At 45.4% G+C, this 17,594-nt stretch overlaps 6 protein-coding genes across 6 annotated transcripts; 3 read left to right on the top strand and 3 right to left on the bottom strand.

Moving 5' to 3' along the window:
• Positions 1–42: 42 nt before the first annotated feature.
• On the top strand, positions 43–3,768 carry PADG_03022 (PLK/PLK1 protein kinase; the record flags this gene model as incomplete). Its single annotated transcript, XM_010760381.1, has 4 exons — positions 43–342; positions 410–852; positions 918–3,042; positions 3,106–3,768. The coding sequence occupies 4 exons, from the start codon at positions 43–45 to the stop codon at positions 3,766–3,768; spliced, it is 3,531 nt and encodes a 1,176-aa protein (XP_010758683.1).
• A 1,013-nt stretch (positions 3,769–4,781) lies between these two features.
• PADG_03023 (uncharacterized protein) lies at positions 4,782–6,442 on the bottom strand (the record flags this gene model as incomplete). Its single annotated transcript, XM_010760382.1, has 4 exons — positions 4,782–5,365; positions 5,495–5,778; positions 5,870–5,936; positions 6,286–6,442. The coding sequence occupies 4 exons, from the start codon at positions 6,440–6,442 to the stop codon at positions 4,782–4,784; spliced, it is 1,092 nt and encodes a 363-aa protein (XP_010758684.1).
• A 1,752-nt stretch (positions 6,443–8,194) lies between these two features.
• On the bottom strand, positions 8,195–9,292 carry PADG_03024 (uncharacterized protein; the record flags this gene model as incomplete). Its single annotated transcript, XM_010760383.1, has 1 exon — positions 8,195–9,292. One exon carries the CDS (start codon positions 9,290–9,292, stop codon positions 8,195–8,197), a length of 1,098 nt encoding a protein of 365 aa, XP_010758685.1.
• A 561-nt stretch (positions 9,293–9,853) lies between these two features.
• Positions 9,854–10,129, top strand: PADG_11534 (uncharacterized protein; the record flags this gene model as incomplete). Its single annotated transcript, XM_010760691.1, has 1 exon — positions 9,854–10,129. One exon carries the CDS (start codon positions 9,854–9,856, stop codon positions 10,127–10,129), a length of 276 nt encoding a protein of 91 aa, XP_010758993.1.
• A 4,586-nt stretch (positions 10,130–14,715) lies between these two features.
• PADG_03026 (palmitoyltransferase pfa4) lies at positions 14,716–16,133 on the bottom strand (the record flags this gene model as incomplete). Its single annotated transcript, XM_010759938.1, has 5 exons — positions 14,716–15,131; positions 15,247–15,325; positions 15,398–15,697; positions 15,781–15,914; positions 16,025–16,133. The coding sequence occupies 5 exons, from the start codon at positions 16,131–16,133 to the stop codon at positions 14,716–14,718; spliced, it is 1,038 nt and encodes a 345-aa protein (XP_010758240.1).
• Positions 16,134–16,921: 788 nt separating this feature from the next.
• PADG_03027 (uncharacterized protein) lies at positions 16,922–17,224 on the top strand (the record flags this gene model as incomplete). Its single annotated transcript, XM_010760384.1, has 1 exon — positions 16,922–17,224. The coding sequence occupies one exon, from the start codon at positions 16,922–16,924 to the stop codon at positions 17,222–17,224; it is 303 nt and encodes a 100-aa protein (XP_010758686.1).
• Positions 17,225–17,594: the final 370 nt, after the last annotated feature.

Consider the following 17,594-nt stretch of genomic DNA (forward strand, 5'->3'; position numbering starts at 1 on the left):
GCATGACCTGGCGAACGATACCCTAATCTTGTGCATACTACGATGGAGGCACTGTCACCCCGCTCGACTAACATTCTTCCGAAGCCCAAGGTTGATCCTATGAAGAAGACGAGCGTCAAAGATGCACCACCGCAAAAGGCACGTCCTTCTAAACACCATGCCCCTCCCCCGCCTCCAATAATTCGCGAGCCAGAAGATGGAGGAGAAGAATACATCACCGGCAAATTTCTCGGGAAGGGAGGATTTGCGGTATGCTACGAAGGGAAGCTTGCGAGGAATGAGAGGGTGTATGCGATGAAGGTGGTAAAATCAGAAATGAATCAGAAGAAAATGGAAGAGAAAGTACGGACTATCATGAAACATTCGCGCTATCGCACATATAAGAGTGTCTAACTTGCTTCATGCGTAGTTTCGAACGGAGCTGCAAATCCATTCAAAGATGCGACATCCCAATATTGTTGGGTTTTACCGCGCATTTGCCTTCGAGCAAAACACATATGTGGTCTTGGAGTTGTGCCCCAACGGCTCTGTTATGGATATGGTGAGGAAAAGGAAATATCTGAGCTTGCCCGAAGTTAGGAGATTTATGGTCCAGCTGTGTGGTGCTGTAAAGTATATGCATAAGAGAAATGTCGCTCACCGAGATCTGAAAATGGGAAATTTGTTTCTCGATCATGATATGAACATCAAAGTCGGGGACTTTGGCCTAGCCGCTATCATTCTTTCAGAGAAGGACGAAAAGCGACGGAGGACGCTCTGTGGGACCCCGAACTATATCGCGCCAGAGGTTCTGGACAGAAGCAAAGGAGGCCATAATCAGAAAGTTGATATATGGTCTCTGGGTATAATCTGGTGAGCAGGCTGTCTCAATGCCTAAATAACCCGTGTGCAATGAACTAACTAACAATCTGTTTTAGTTTTGCTATGCTCACCGGCTACCCCCCCTTTCAATCAAAAACGCAAGAGGAAATCTACCAGAAAGTCAAAAACCTTACATACGTGTGGCCTAAGGAGTCTGACGGAGCGAACTACATACCAGTAGAAGCAAAGCACTTGGTTAGTTCGTGCCTTAATTTGAACGAGGATGAACGACCAGAGCCAGACCAGATTGTTGATCACGCATTTTTCAATATGTATAACGGTTGCATACCCGGTCAACTGGATCCAGCGACCTGTCTCTCTACGCCTACCTGGTTAAAAGCCCAAGATCCTCGAGGAGATCGTATGAGTCACGGATATAGCCTCGATCATGATGCAAAATACCTTACGAAGATAACTCATACAAGAAATGCCGATGAGAGATATCTCTTGTGCAAAAATGAGTTTTACGCAGAATGTGGAGTGGGCAAGACATCCTCTGGATTAACAAGACGATCTGTAGGGAAACGATGTTCAAAGTCCGCCTTTGCCGAATGCGCTGCTGAAGAAGAGAAAGGGATGCAACCAATTGTTCCAATGCCTGCAGATAGAGTCTACTGCTACTATACCGGATCAAATGGAGATTGGAGTCGTGAAGAGGAAGACAGCGCTGCGAAGCTTGATCCAGCCAGCCCTATAGATGACGAGCCGCTTCCAAGAACACGTAGTTCATCCTTAAAACAACAAGCTGCAACTGCTGCTCGTACCAACTCAGCGTTGGCCGCCCAGATTCACCGAAAAGAAACTCAACCCCAGAGTCACGCTGCTCTCTTACGGCAACAGGCTGCGCCACAGCGACAGTCAACAAGGAACCCTTCTTTTGCTACTCGGAACCCTGATGTAGATATCAGAGAACCCTTAGAAAACAACGTCTTAACAGAGAGCAATCCACCTCAGCGGCCGCTGAGCGAGAGACCAATCCGGGCACGACGGGTAGCATCAGGCTATTCTGCGTCTGTCCGGGAAAGGGGCGTGGCAACGAGTTTCTCCATGCCTAAATCCATTTCAGAACCGAATGTTCTCACAATTGGCAAAACAAGATCGCAGTCGAGGCAACAAATTGCATCGCTATCACGACAGAAGAACCAGTTAGTGCAGGAGACTGAAGATCAAGTTGAACCAGTAGAAATCAAGAAAGAAATGTACGGCTCAGTTAGAGCCATGTCTGTCAGGAGTGTTAGAGTTGATTCCCGCGAGAAGGAAATACAACAACCGCGTGAGCAACCGTTAAACCCATCACGACAGATAAGTGAAGCGAAGTCTGAGGAAAGATGTCGGGGTGCAAATAGCAGTGGTAGCAATGGTAGCAAATCCACCAGCTCCTCGAGCAAATCACGATCCACTCTCGGACTTAGCCCTCTAATACATCCCGACGAAGATGTCGAGTTAATGCCAGGGACGACGACGAGTGAGGTTTTGAGTGTTCTCAAAACATATCTTGAATGTTTTGACCCATCACAGTCATTAGCAAAGTCAATGTCAAATACTTATCAACTCCAGGAGCTTTCATCATTCTATGATCCGCAGCCCTATGTCGTTAAATGGGTCGATTATACGAATAGATATGGCATCGGGTATATTTTGGACGACGGGAGTGTAGGCTGCGTTTTCAGAGCGGAAAATGGCCATCCTGCCAGCTGCGTGGTGGTCCGAGATGGAGAACGACATATCCGCCGGAAGGCTCACTCGAAAGCGAACCCCCAAAGCTCATATTCCGATGCCAATCAACTCGTTCCAAGAAATGGGAAACCCGTGGAATTTTACGAGAATATCGAACCGCACAATGGCGGGTACTCTGGAGGAGGAACGAAGAGAGTTCTTGTCCACCCTGATGCATTTGAAGTGAGGAATCATAATGGCCCTGGTGGGCCGGGAATAAAAGTCCGCATGAATTTGGGGGTTGACTCTGCCCGATGCGACGCGGAGAAGGTGAAACGAGTTAAACTCGTTGATCAGTTTGGCAAATATATGATTTGCTCTTTGGGAAGGGGGGCGGATGAAGACTGTCCTGCTGAAGTAGATAGGAGTCGCAACCGACGGCTTTCTAAAATTCGTCCGTATGTCAAGTTCTATCAACGGTTAGGAAATGTTGGTATCTGGGGTTTTGGAGACGGGGCATTTCAGGTTCGTATTTGACCTCCTAAATTTTGTATCGTGGACATGTCTTGTTTACTCCTCACCTCTCAGTTCAATTTTCCGGATCATACTAAACTCGTTATCTCGCTTCCGGACCGCAAATCGCAAACCTCGCCAAAGTTTTCCCCTTGCCAGGCCGATTTCTATCACCTTTCGCCTTCTGCCGCACGTTACCTCTCTGCTAGGGGCAAAATGCATCCCGCAGGTTTTGACACAAGAGCTGTCATTTCTGAAAATATGAACACATATCTTGCAGCTCTCTCAGGCGGAACTGCTCATCCATCCGGCATTAGTAGCAGTCGGTTCCGCGACATACTAGAAGCAAATTCTTTTCATGAAAAGATCAACTTTGTCAAACAGGTTTTGGAGAGCTGGGTGGGGAATGGGAAGCTCGGTAGTCAAGTGGTTCTCCAGAAACCAATTTCTACGGCTCGGACTACCATATCTGGTAAATTCATTCCGAATGCATTAATCTCCAAACAAGACTACCGCGGCGAGGTCTTTTGGGATGGAGCCCAGGAGAAGTCGTGGATGACGGCGTCTGGCGGTAAATTTGTGTGGGTTACTGTTGGCGCCCAGGGTGGCGACGGCGAGTACTTTGCCGTGCAGCTTAAAGGAAATCCTGAAGACGGAGCTGTGGAGTGCGTTGGAGCTGAGAAGATGAAGGATTTGCAAGAGCAATTAATGGCGTTAGCTCTGTCCTCGGTCCGATAGTTGCTACTGATTATCTTATTTGATGTTCCCCCCCTCTCTCTTGGCGTGTTTTACGATATCCTCATACCACATTTCGTCAAGTTTAATTAGGCGTTCGTTGTCCTCGTTTTGTACCTCTCATTTCTTTCCCAGATCATCGCCGAAATTTTTGCATTTTTGCTCACTTTTTTGCTCCTTTTTTACTTCTAGCATTCTCTCGTTTACTAACATTTCGACCTTCACGGTTTATTATGAAGTTACGCAGCCTGTTCCTTTCTTTCTTTGGCTTTTAGGTCGGTACGCTCCCTGCCTGGACGCCATTCTTCTTGTTTCCTTCTGCCAATAGAAGTAAGTGCCCGTCTTACATACATTTTGGTTTTGCCATTCCCCTTTTCTCATGTTTCCTGTCGTTAAGCTCTTCCGAAATGCAATCCAGCGTGTAAATATGCCTATCACTCTTCACTGATCACCTTTGCTCGCCTCTGCATTTTCATCATGATGGATTTTGGAGTTTCCTCTTGTTTGTTGTCCCGGTTTCACTCTTGTTTTTACATGTACTGGCGAACATTTTGAGATTGGTTGGAGATAGTTGTGTTGCGTTGTGTCATGTATACATAGAATCTATATATATATTCGGCGGGGAAGATAGAAGACATCATGAAGAGCTCGGAAATTAAGTAATTTGCTGCCATTGTTGATTTTTTTATTCTTTTATTTTTTATTTTGTTAAGGAGTGTTCTATTTCCACATCCACTGGCCCATTTGTGCAACAAATCGATATATCGCACACATCTAGAGTAGAAACGTAGGTGAAGGCAAAAGAAAAAGCCCAAGATCATCCCTACATAGTGGTTAGTTACCATGTTGCCGTTTTCACAGATTCGCCTATTCAATTTAAAGTTGGCGTGATAGTCTCGTGCCATTTTATCCGTGGTAGTATCCGACACCCTTTCTCTATACCTATATACCTCATAATGAACAATTCAGTCACATCTAATTTATGTGTCTTGCGCTCTTTCGAATGTATCAAAGATCTAATAGCCCATATGCCTCTGGTAGAGATTAACCAGATTCTCCCCCCTTTCCAGTCTTCCCAGATTCACTTTCAACACATCCAATGCTCGCCCCATATACTCGATTCCTAAGGAACTCACATGGGGCGAAATATGCAAATTTGGGACGTCCCACAGCGGATGGTCGGAGGGTAAGGGCTCGGGATCGGTCACATCGACCGCCGCCCCGCTCAGCTCGCCCGATTTTAAACTCTCCATTAGCGCATTCTGATCAATCACCTTGCCCCTGGAGATGTTGGTGAGGAAAGGACGTCGTGTGGTGCTGGTGCAGGATCTTGAGAGGAGTGCCATTTCTTCCGCACCAATTAGCTTTTCCGTTGAAAGGGTTAGCGGGACGGAAATAAGGAGGTAGTCCATATTTTGAGAGAGGAAACTATGGAGGGCTGTTTTGCCGGAGCCGCAATGCCAGGATACTGGCAGGGTGCCATCAGGGTCACCGGTGGTCGGCACGATGTAGCCAGTATCTCGTCGCGATTCAAGGGTGTTGCGGGGAGAGAAAGTATATGCGAGGACTTCCATACCCATGGCGACAGAAACGCGAGCAACTAGAGAGAAGTTGTGTCAGCAGCAGGGGATTGGAGATCAGGAATGTTCTTCAGAATTTTGAAATCCTGGGACATAAAACAATAATAATCCAGTGAGAGCGAAAGGGAAGCTTTTTAGACGTATAATACCTTGGCGCCCAATACTTCCATATCCTAGAATGCCCACCCTCTTGCCCACATTATCCTCCAACTTGTGCATAAGCGTTTGGTTGAGATGCCAGGTATGCTTCCTCTGCCATTCCGACGTTTCGTCATACAGTCTGGAGGACACAAGCCAGTTCATAACCACCCATTCCGCTATTGGTGGGCCGTGAATACCGGAGGTCGTTGTCAAAGGGATATTAGAGTCTGTCACCATAGGATGGTTTAAGAAAAGGTCCATGCCTGAGGATATGACATGGATCAATTTCACCCTAGATGGAGAAGTTACTGTCAGTTAATAAAAGATTATCACGGATGACGTTTAATTAGCTCACTTGACGGAAAATTAGCACATTTTCTTACCTCGGAATTTCCTCGAGAACCGGGTGATAATGCAGGATGCACAGGATTGTTGCTGAAGCTAGGAGATCTGTTGAAAATGAAAAAGAAAGATTAAAAAAAAAAACAATAAGAGAGATCAGCAGAGGGACTAAAATTTGTTTGATAAACACAAGTAAAGAACAGAGTCGAAAAGCCCGAAAACAACAACAAAAATAATAATAAAAAAGGGGATGGGTGGGTAGTTGTCATGTTTCTGCTGGGATAGAGTGGTTTGCATTAGGCTATCATGCATATAATATGACACAAATATACATGTACAGTACGTGCACCGTATATTATCTGCATACATGTTTCCATCTGTAGCCTGACGAACAAAGAATAGATGGAAGCAAAAGCCACACGTCAGGAACAGAAGGGAGTTCTGCGTCTGAACCTACCTGTTGGGACTTTCCCATGGACCTGATCTTCACGTTTCTGCCGGGAAAAAGTGACTCGAATATGGGGAAAGCTGTTCCGAATCTCTTCAATCAGTGCGATAGGTTCGGGGAATGGGAGGATCACGAGGAGGTGTTCTTGCGGTGGAGCGTCGCCCATCTTTTCTTTTCTTTTCTTTTCTTTTTTTGTTACGGAGTTTCGATTCTCTTTCTGCTGCTCTGTCTACTCTAACTCCGATAGAGCTTCTTTGAGATTGGAACTTCAGCGCTGAAAAATTCGTTCTAGATTTTTTGTAGGGGTCTAGTTCCCTGTCCGCACCAGTCCGCTGAAAACGAAGTGTCTCCGGTATTGAGGGGCATACACGGGTCAGGCAATTGTGTTTGCGCCCGAGCTGTCAATTCCAAAATGGAGGAATTGCTCTCGCTAGGAAGAAGAGGGCCTGCCGAAAGATATTAGCTTCTAGTGTTTACTTTCAGACCGGAGAAACAATACACAGCCGGGGAGTCTCCCGCGGCAGGGCGGAAGAACCGAGAAATGGGAGGGAACAGGGAATGGATCACAGGCCCCCCGTAGAAGATCCCTATTGCTACACCCATGATTTTATGGGCCGAAGGGCCCTTTTTATACCCGTGGGCCTAGGCAGTTTGCGATAATCGGAGGTTCACAATCTAGATTAGGGCAAGTTGATGCCCTTCACACGGTAACTAACTAGTTGCAAAGTTCACCTGCCGGGAAATCAAAGGGCGTGCGGGCGGGACATTCTAGCGGGTTACGGCCTCAACTAATCGGCAAAACAAGTTCGGTTAAAGCCCCAGAGGAAAGTAACCTCATAGAATAACTGACTGTATGAGCCAGGGTCGATAAAGCCGTAGCAGGTTGCTATCTAGAAATTGGATGGCAACCAGTTAACAGCGGCATTGCAGGCAGCTCAGAATAATCAAGACAGGGTGATAGAATGTTCTTGGAGAAGTCATTTCGTTTCGTTCAGCGGCAGAGTCGGTTGGCTGATAACTAACTACCCTAACTACTGCTCCACAGTTAGTTAACTAGTTATTTACACCTCAATTTCTTATCCATGAAATAAATATAACTAGATAGGCCTTAGCGCTGTATATTTAGTTTGTCTCTGGCATGGTCACTGATGAGCTCTCTTCCTTTCCTCTCCCAGAGCATCAGACCATTCGAATAGGGGGAATACTCTGGATTGGAGTACGACTTGTGTATGGATAAGATTCAGTAAGGTCAAGGAAACCTGATGTTCAAGAGCGGGCTTGCTAGAAAACGACGGGCGATGGTTGAAAAATTATAATTTTTTTTGAGGGGGAGGAAGTAGTTAGTTAACTAGAAACGATGAAACGCAGATATCCGCCCAAGTCATGTTGCAATTTCTCATTTATTCCAGACCACGGAATATCCTCCACTATATTTTAATCAAGTTACATAAATATGTAATTGAAAAATGAAGCAAGAGAAAAATAGGGAACTGAAAACAAAAATCAGGGGAGGAGGTCAAGGAGGATTGAGATGATGAGGAGCGGATGGGACAAGATTGCTAAGAGAATTAAGAGGGAGACAATGTTACCAGATGCACAGTCACTGGTGTGTCTCATTTCTGATAGATGTTCTGCTTTGTGTGTTCCCAAGGTATGAATAAAAGGACATGCGATTGAAGTAAGAAGGATGTAGGCTAAAGTAAATAAATTGTATGTTTGAAAATAGAGGATAATGAGGGAACACGGCATGTAGCTAAAATTCTCGAACTATAAGAGTGCAATAGGGAATAGTGCAAGAAATATAAGAAATCATGGTAAGATCCCAAAGGATATTATATGATTGTCTTCTTTCTCTTGTATTTTAGAAACCATTCATTATATCTTTCCAGAGCTTCGCCATACGTTTCTGGCTTCGTCCTCACAGAACATTTTCAACAGCCACCAACTCCTCGAAACCTTCAGCGTACTTGCTGATCTCGGGCTTTGTTGGCCTTGGAAGCGGTTTGCGCCCGTATCCACCGTATCCAAAGTGAGACAGCAGGCCACTCTTAGTTCCAACGACTCCCCCCTGAATCGCTGCCCAATCCCCACGAGCCACTACTGCCTGTAGATTCTGCGCTTCGACAAACTTCCCGGCCTTGTAGAGCTCGATGATCTTCACGCATGCTTTGGGGGCAATATTTGCCAACCCGCAGATTACCCCTGAACCGCCGCCAATGAGGGTCTGCATTGTGAAGTCTGCGGAACCGCCCATGCACATAAATCCCGAGACTTCTTCCAACGGGTTGCTAGCCCTAGCTGCTGCCGCGATTCGGTTCAGCTTCCCTGTGTTGCCACACGTGAGCTTACAACCAACGATATTTGGGTGCTTTGCGAGCTCTATGATCACATCAGAGTCGATGTCTATACCAGCAGCGGCGCCAGGAAAGTTGTAAATCAGGACTGGAATTGGAGACGCAGTCGCTACATCCGAAAAGAATTCGATCGTGAACTGGGGTTTGTAAAGACCTTTGTAATATGCAGGTGGAAGGACCAGGACATAGTCACCCCCCGATGCTGCAGCCTCTTCGCATAATATGATAGTTTCTCGAGTAGATTGCGCGCCACACCCCACTATTATAGGGATGTGAGAAAATCCTGCCTCATTGAGTGCTTCACGTGTTGTTTTCGTTACCAAATGTCGTTCCTGGTGTGACAAATGGACTGCTTCACCGTTAGAGCCTTGGGTTGCTAACCCCGCAACACCGGCCCTGGCCATGCGGACCGCATGACTGGCAATGGTATCTGTGTCTAAGTCTTCGGATACTTCCTTGAAGAAAGCTACTGTTGGTACATAGATTCCGGGTTTCAATGGTCGCGGTCTGCGATCATAGTTTACGTCAACGGATGAGCTTGAAAAACTATCACTGTACGCTGGCTTCGAGTGAATGCCGTTCGATGCACCTTGACGCCCTGCAGATTGGCCTGCCCAGTCATAGCTGGGGACGGAGGAAGGGGCGTTGTTATGAAGGGGCATGTGGTTTGAAATCGCCGGAAGAATGCTGTGATTTTGGTTGATGGGGGATGCAAGATATTGTGAAGGTCGCAGAACGCTGAAAGGGATAATTGAGCAGAGCACTGTAAGCAAAAATGTCCTTCCCTACAGAAACACACACACACACACAAAAAAAAGAAAAAAAAACACAGGCACGTTTCGAAGAGGTTGAAACTCGAACAGCCCGAAAAGAAGTATGGCGTTGAGGGTGGAGGGTTTGGTATAACTTTGGTGATATCCTCAAGAGCTGTTGTAACAAAATCATTCAAATGCCAAAGTAATAGCTGCAAGTGGCAAATAAATAATTAGAATAGAAAGGGGGGAAATAATAATTTAAAAAATAAAAATAAAAAATAAAAATTCAATTTTGGGGAATATACTCTTCTTAAGTAAGAGTGGGACAGGAGACCTCATCGCACACACCAGCGAATGAGATACGACACAGTTGGGTTTCCACTCATCAACTGAAGAAAATGGCATTCTTCATTCCAGGGGATTCTCGGTAAAATAATACTGCTTCCATAGGTCTTGGAGACGATTGAGATGGCGCTGGCAAAGTTGTCCAATTTTGCCGATCTAGCGAACGCTGTTGCATCCTCTTTATGTCCGGTTGTGCTGGGTTCATTGACATTATTGGGAGGAATTGCCCGCATCATTGACGATGGGGATAAATCAAGAAATACCGTCAGCCCAGCCGCGACTCATGCAGAGGGAGATGTCGTCCTGTCTACTACTGTTCATGGGGGTGTTGAGAAACCAGCCATTGAGGGAAGAGAATCCGCGCAATGCAAGATGATCTACTTGAATTGGGATAACTAGTTGTGAAAATCCTGTGTCTGTGCATTGGACAATGATTCTGGAGAGTTCATGGAGCTTATTTTCCCGTGGCAGCGGCGCTGAAGTGGCGTGCCTGCTTGCGGTCGCGGACTGGCTCGTCAAAGCAGGACCAACTTTGCGTGGCATACAGTATGAGCGTTGGACTTGGAGGCGTGGGGGAGTAACTAGACAATTGCGCTGGCTTGTGACAAACCAGAGTGATCGGACTCTGCCAGGCATATTTGCATACAACGTGGTGGGGTGTAGGAGTTGGGGTTGGGGTTGGGGTTGGGGTTGGGGGTGGTTAGCTGTTAGGACGGCTGTGTGACAGTCCCTCGCAATGGGTCTCCAGTTGGTGTCTCCACGCCAGGCGTTTCCACCTGGTTTCTCAGTAACTCCCTTGCAGCTCTCAGTCTAACGTCTGGCGTTGGGCTGGAATGCTGCGATCGAGGAGCATGGATGATTGATCCAAAAGGACCACAGGTATGGTCTTTGAACATGCCAGGCCCCGTGGACCCCCAAATTTTTACCCCATAATACAGACGTCAAGGCCCACATAACTAATTAGTTAGTTACCCCAGGTTAACTAGTTAGTTAGTTAGTTAGATGTTAGTTAACTAACTAATAAGCCTACTCGGTACATAGTTAACTAATGATGACCTTGGTCAACTTGGGAGTCGAACAGTATATACGCTTGGTTTGCTTCATCCACGAATGATTGTCTGGACCCATTGACGCCAGAACGTCAGTATATAAACAGCAATTAGTTAGGGCAGAGATAAAGGAAGGTAACTAAACGATCTGAATCACTGGTCCAGCTTGCTACTTCGTGTATGCGGCATCCCGTACGTACGTACACATGGAATATATCAGTATTCCGGGTGTGAATGCAATGTGTGCATTTCCCTTCTTTCAGCAAGCATCCGGTTTTGCCTCGAGTATCATTTGAGTAACATTAAGCCGATACAGCTGATCGCATATGGCTTTCATCTGCAAAGCTTGGAAATCCATATGTTTCTTGTTTTGGTAAAATGCCCGCCCGCAGGGGTTTGCATGCTTCTAAGGCAATTCCGATTGCCACATGTGTCACGTCTTTTAAAGGTTAACCGAGACTCGGTATCCTATGACAGATTACTCCGACCTCTTTTGGGAAGATCCAGCAGTCAATACGAGAATTCTGGTTTCGTCTGTACCGTGTATGCCATACCCTGCACTCGCTTGGCCATGCGGTAGAAAGAATGTCTGCTGATCTTAAACTCGGGCAAAAGCGAAAGGAGGAGAGAAAAAAACGTCACTTTGCTGACTAGGTCCAATTTTTGTCCCCAACATCTCGTCAAATTTGGGGGGAAAGTGATTGCGATTCTAAATCCATTAACAAGGCCTGCTTTTAACTAATGTTGTGGCGGAGCATCAGGGAGGTAAAAATGGTCATGCTCTCAACATTGATTAGGTAGTCTTGGGTTGCGCCAATTGCGTTACGGGGCCCTTAGCTCCATGATCAACTGGGTATCACACTCTGAAAAATAGCCTTCCTTGGACTGCCTTCATAGGTTGAGATAGAGCAGGGCTCATACATGCGATGCGGCCTTCCAGGGACGAACGTGGTGTCTCTTCCATGAACGCTGGGAACTCTGACTTTTATCCCAGAGCCTATCATCCTTCTCGCACATAGTTAATTGACGACTACCAGAGAGATAAGGGACCTAAATCTTTGCAAATAACGACGACAGCTGGAGGCTGGGAGTCATCAGGGTCATAGGAAACCCTTAAAAATATGGGCTTCATGGTGGGAATGATCCATTGGTATTCGCCATCTCTCTCTTTGTGCCTTCTGACTCCTTCTGATTCCACATTAGAGGAGACGCAAAAATTCCCGAGGTGCAAGGACGGAAGAGCGACTTCGTCCTGGACATGCCTTTCCGCGGCGGATTTCTTGTGCTCAACCAGGCGTTGCCTAAATAATTTCACCCTGCTTGTTGGAAAGGCGTTAGCAACTTGACTTTTTATAGCGTGGGGGTTAATGTGGATTTGGCCGAACTGTCCCTTGCTGAATATTAATATAAAAAACTTTAATGGGTTTCAGCCTTCAGGTCCGTAACTACTTGCTTGCCAAGCTGAAGTTCCCACTGCTCTGATGCAGTACAGCAACTTTCGAAGGGGACTACTCCGTACAGTGACATCATAATGGTAGATCGTGTATGTCCACACTGGAAATGCTTCAATCATATGAATCATATTTTCATCCCGGTCCCAATTCAAAAAGGGGGAGCAGAGTTTGTGCTGAAGATACAATCAGCTGCACAAACACCCAAATCCCGACTCCCTTCATCTTCGATGCAAAGGAAAAAACACATCTGAATTGCTTAGGTAGTTTACTCTTCAAAAGCATAGATAGACAGTCGAGGGAAGGAAAGGAAAAAAAAAAGGAAAAGGAAAAGAAATCTACCCGAATATATACATATGACCTTGAACCAGGGCTTTGCTTTCTTTGCAATCTTTTATTCCTCCTTCTAGTTGTTTGGTTACTCTGCTCATCAATGAGTTCGTAACGCTTTCAAATCTCACATTTCGTCAGTCATTGGTTTCGAAAATGCGGCACCGCTATTTTTCTCTACACTTGCATCTCGCTTGCTTGCCAACGAATGCGCCAGCCCCTTGTGTTGATCCTCCTGGCAATAATGATTAACCAAACGCTCATAGAATTGAGCCCAATGAGCGCCTAAGATAGTTAGGGAAGGGCTGCGGACGAATTTGTCAGCGGTTAAATGTTGTATATATTATTTTTTTTTTTGGACAGTTTTGCATGCAGTAGTTTACCTGAAGCCATAGCGAATTGTTGTATCGATGAAGTTTATATCAATTGTCGTCCAGACGTTGAGAAGAAGCTTTGAAATCCCTTAGGAGACTCGAATCTCTGTTACTTTCCGAGGCATGAAACGGCGTCGCCAGCATCTTCTCTCAAAAGGTATACTGTAGTTCACTTAATAAATGCAGAAGAGTAATAATAATAAGAGTATTAAAAAAAGAAAAGAAAAAGAAAGAAAGAAAGCCGATCTTTTAAATTGAAAATATATAAGATATGATCAACCCATGAAACGGACGGAGTATGTACATTACGTGTGTACCAAACCCGTGATGCATATGAGATTCAGGAAAATCCAGGGGGGAAGTGGCTGGGGCTTTCTCATTTTTGTCTTAGGCGAAAAAAAAAAAGAAAGAAAGAAAGAAAGAAAGAAAGAAAGAAAGAAAGAAAAGAAAAGGTGTAGACAAGTTTTCGAATTTATTCTTGTTGGGAGTATATGGTTTGATATCAACTTTTAAATGTTAACAAGATATTTCATTTGTTGAGTGCAGTTATGAAATCATCAGCTGAAATCTCAACGAACTGGCGATCTCCAACAAATTAACAACAAAAAGAAAATACTAATAAAAGTAATAATAAGAGTGATTGAATGGACAAACTATACATACAGTTGATGAAATTCAATACTCCAAGTTCCTTGTTTTTTGGGATATCCAAGCGATTCACCATGAAACAATTTGATAAGACATCATTATTTATAAAGTTCTATTTGCTCCTAAAAAGCATTCTTCCTCTATCGGGTGATAGAAATATCTCCTAAAATGAAGAAATGAAGAAGAATAAATATAATGAAAATAAAGAAACCCCGGAGAATGCATGGGACTTTAATTAGAAACTCCGCATCCCTTCCCTCTCAAGTAGTGTATATTTTCCCCTCCGTACGTACATTTTGGGCTCATACATTTGCTGAGCATGGGGCTACCACCTAGTTACATCACCCGAAATGTGGCGGTGACTAAAGTTAAAACGAGAAGAGTCTGCTGCACTCCCCCAAATCGCTAATCATCGCCGGATAGATTCGAAAAATGCGGGGTTAGGCGCAGATTAGACAAGTCTCTCAAGCGCGGGATGCATGCCTAAGAAAGCTCAGCTGAATTTCTCCCCTCCCAAAACTTGAAGCGGTTCCCTGCTCTCGCAGTTGGATGAACTGTCCCTTCAGCTGTGCCAACCCTGTTTCCTCAAAGTTTCTTCTATGTCCAGGTCATTATTATTGTTGTTAATTCAAAGATTGGAAGCATATCTCAACCTGTCGAAAGGCTCAAGCTCGGACCTCTCCTCTTCGTACCCAGTAACATAACACAATTTGGTTCATTCGAAAGGTTTCACCGATCGGTTGAGCGGGAGCGAAGTGCATACGCCCAATTGGTTATTGCACGCCGTTAGTATGTAGAGTATGCATGCGTCTCTTGTAATCAGATTGCTTGTGAAGTAGGACGTATGCGCCTGATCCGATGTTCGAACCGATCGATAACAGAATGCTCCCAAAGTGAACACTAGAAACACCACTTTTGAGGGCCTTGACGGATTTAAAATGACAACTATAGGTCCATGCCAAGTGGAGAATTTGCCAAGACATACCCTCTGCTCATAGCCTAGGAAACAGTCCTGGTTGGGATCTGGGGCTTTCCGGGATTTGCATGACTAGATCGAAGCTTATAATTTGGAAAATATTGGCACCATTTCTCCTAATTGAGCAGTTGGGCGCATGTTTAGTAGGTCAACATGTTTAAGCCTCTGCTCTGTGTTTCCTTAACCGAAGAAGCGCAGCAAGTGGGATATCATCTTCGTCATAAAATTCAACTTCCTCGTCAATCCCAAAATCCCGAAGCCTGTTTCCTTCCGAGTCTCTCCACGCCTCTTCACAACTATCGGAGTCGGCCTCAGCTTCCGATCCACTCAAGTCGGGAGAATCCCATATCTCCACGTTTTGGATATATCGTTGGTGAAAGGGCCTTCGACGCTGAATCGTCGACCCAATCTGGCGGCGTCTGGCATCTTCCATTTGGCGACGCTTGAAAGCATCAATCTCTTCATTTTGCGAAAGATACGGCTGTTCATAGGTAAACCCATTTTCAGAGTTGTTTGGAGCCTTCAGCTTATACATTCGATCTGGATCAGGGGGAGGCCATGACAATGTACTTTCTAGATGTATTGGTTAAATTGATGACATTCATATGGAGCAAAAAAAAAAAAAAAAAAAAAAAAAAAAAAACATGCTAGGACAGCTGGAGGCCAATTCAAGGAATTTTTTACGCACCTTCAAATCCATTAACTTCAAATTCCACCCCTGAACCTCGACGTGGATTTGAAGCAAAGGGCCAAAACCAACTAATGACCTACGCGTGTATTTGGGTTAGCAACAATATGCAGGTAGGTGATTTTGTATAATGATAGGAGAATGAATTGACGTTGGCGCTTCCTCCCATTCCCGACTTTATATTTTCCCAAATCCCAATATCATAGGGGAATTCCTGCTTCTGGATCCGCACCCTAATACCGTCAGGGCCGTCGAGATACCCCCCGAACACACGGGCTCGCCGAAGAAGCGTCTTATGCCTTTCAATCTCCCACACTTCGATTGTGGTCGTGTTTCCGCCCAGGCACCAGAGAGTTCGGGCCAGGAGGATTATGAGCGCAAAGAGTACCATAGAATTGAGCACAACAAGCAGGAAAAGGTGGAATAGCTGTGGGAGGCTCGGCCCGTGATACTTTACAGGCGTGATTCAGTTGAGTGTCAAGACGCGACTTTGGACACTTGGGGGCACAGTGTCCATTTCAAATGAGCACTCACACTTGGCATATGCCGGTTCCGCCAAACGACAGCAACTCGTGGGTAGAGGAGGTATTCAAGGTAGGTCATAGAAACAACTGCATAGAACAGAAACCGAATAAAGTGGGAGAGAGTAAAATGAGACACGCAGTTTCCTGTCCATGGACAGTGGTGGTCCATTTTTGGTATGCATCTTCCACGTAACGGTTAGCTTCGATAATGTAGATCGGGATTGGCGAAGACATCACTGGACAAAATTCCTAACCGTCGGCAAGTCTTGCAGTGATGAGCCCGAGGAGGTTTGAAAGCATTACATCTTCGACACCACCGTTGACGATTGGATGAATATTGGGGACCACCTGATTCGGAGGCATAATTTTTTACGGGCGGCTGCCATCCATCAGGCACTCGCCCTGGATCTGTTGCACAGGCCCGATAATAACAGGTCCAGAGACAGGCAACCAGCAGGTTGAGTTTAATCAACTGGTTCTTGATCGGAGCTGGCTCAATATATAGAAACAGATATTGAGACGAATAGGCGAGAAACACAATGAGTGCGGAGACTGCTGGAATGGCAAGCCGGGATATGCTGAAGGAGGCCATCGTCCTATGTGCACCTCGTTGTTCCATCTTAGTTAAACCTATTGATTGTTTTCGAGGGGCCCAAGAGTGAGGCCGTCCGCCGCACGTGACAGCGAATTGGATGAGTTAAGCCAAGTTAGTCTCTTCAATATTATGAGATCAAACCAGTCCAACAGGTTATGGCGTGGATACTTTTGAAGAAACCTCGCGATTTTTTATATATATAAAACAACTGCATAAACATTATCCTGTGCTTCAGTTAGAGAAAGCAATATTTTTCCATGCAGAGATAGCTTATTTTGATCTGCATAGCCTTATGTTTTCAGATAAACAAGGCCATTAGAAACGGTTATTATTCTATGAGCTTAAAAGAATTGAAGACAATTTCTACTTTTCATACAGAAGATCTATAGATCTTTTCCTCTTTCTTGTGTCTTATCATGTACGATACTCAACTCTTGTTGATGAGTGGATTGCCACTGACCTCTCAGTTGAAATGCAAGTAATCACTTGATCTAATTTCAAGGTCTGAACGGAATATTTCTCAGTGGCTGAAGCAGATAAAGTCTCCTGAGACCCCATGCCACCAGTCGGCGACTCTTTCGCGCCCATCCTTGAGCCAGGCGGCTCTGATATCCTCCTACACCGCGAGGCTGGGGATAGGTGCCTTGGGTTACTTTTGTGGGCGCCCGTTTGGCGGTCGGAGGGTCCTCTTGCAGATGTTGCTCTAGATCAGCTCAAGCGATATAAGGGAGAAGTTGGACATCAGGCTTGCCAGCAGGACCTCTCAGGAGAGAAAAGTGAGCAGTCCCTTTTTCCAGAGCTTAGGGAGATCACTATGACAGTGCTAAATACAGGTTTTATGGACGGGTTCGACGGATAGCCCTTTTTCCTTTCCTTTGTTGTCTGAATGTTACTTCATTCTGGCTCTTTTAATGTGGCGTCTTACCACAGTTTTTTGTCTCGCCAGTAGAGTTGGCGAACATGAGTCTACAATGCAAGGTCCTTTGGCCATCGCATCTTACTCCCATTGCCCGCCTCGGATGACTGCATCAGGTGTGCTTGGATATTAAAGCACATACCCTTTTGGATTTTAAGCTATTATAAGACCGTTTAAGCGTTGCACCCATTTCCAATAGGCTGGAAAATATTTAGCCACCACTTCCCCCAATCAGTGATACCACTGACTCTCCTGTCAGTAACCAGTATATTACTCCAATCCAAGTCGCCATGTGTAAAACACATTTGGTTGG

This window comes from Paracoccidioides brasiliensis, assembly GCF_000150735.1.
Source record: "Paracoccidioides brasiliensis Pb18 unplaced genomic scaffold supercont2.3, whole genome shotgun sequence".
NCBI lineage: Eukaryota > Fungi > Ascomycota > Eurotiomycetes > Onygenales > Ajellomycetaceae > Paracoccidioides > Paracoccidioides brasiliensis.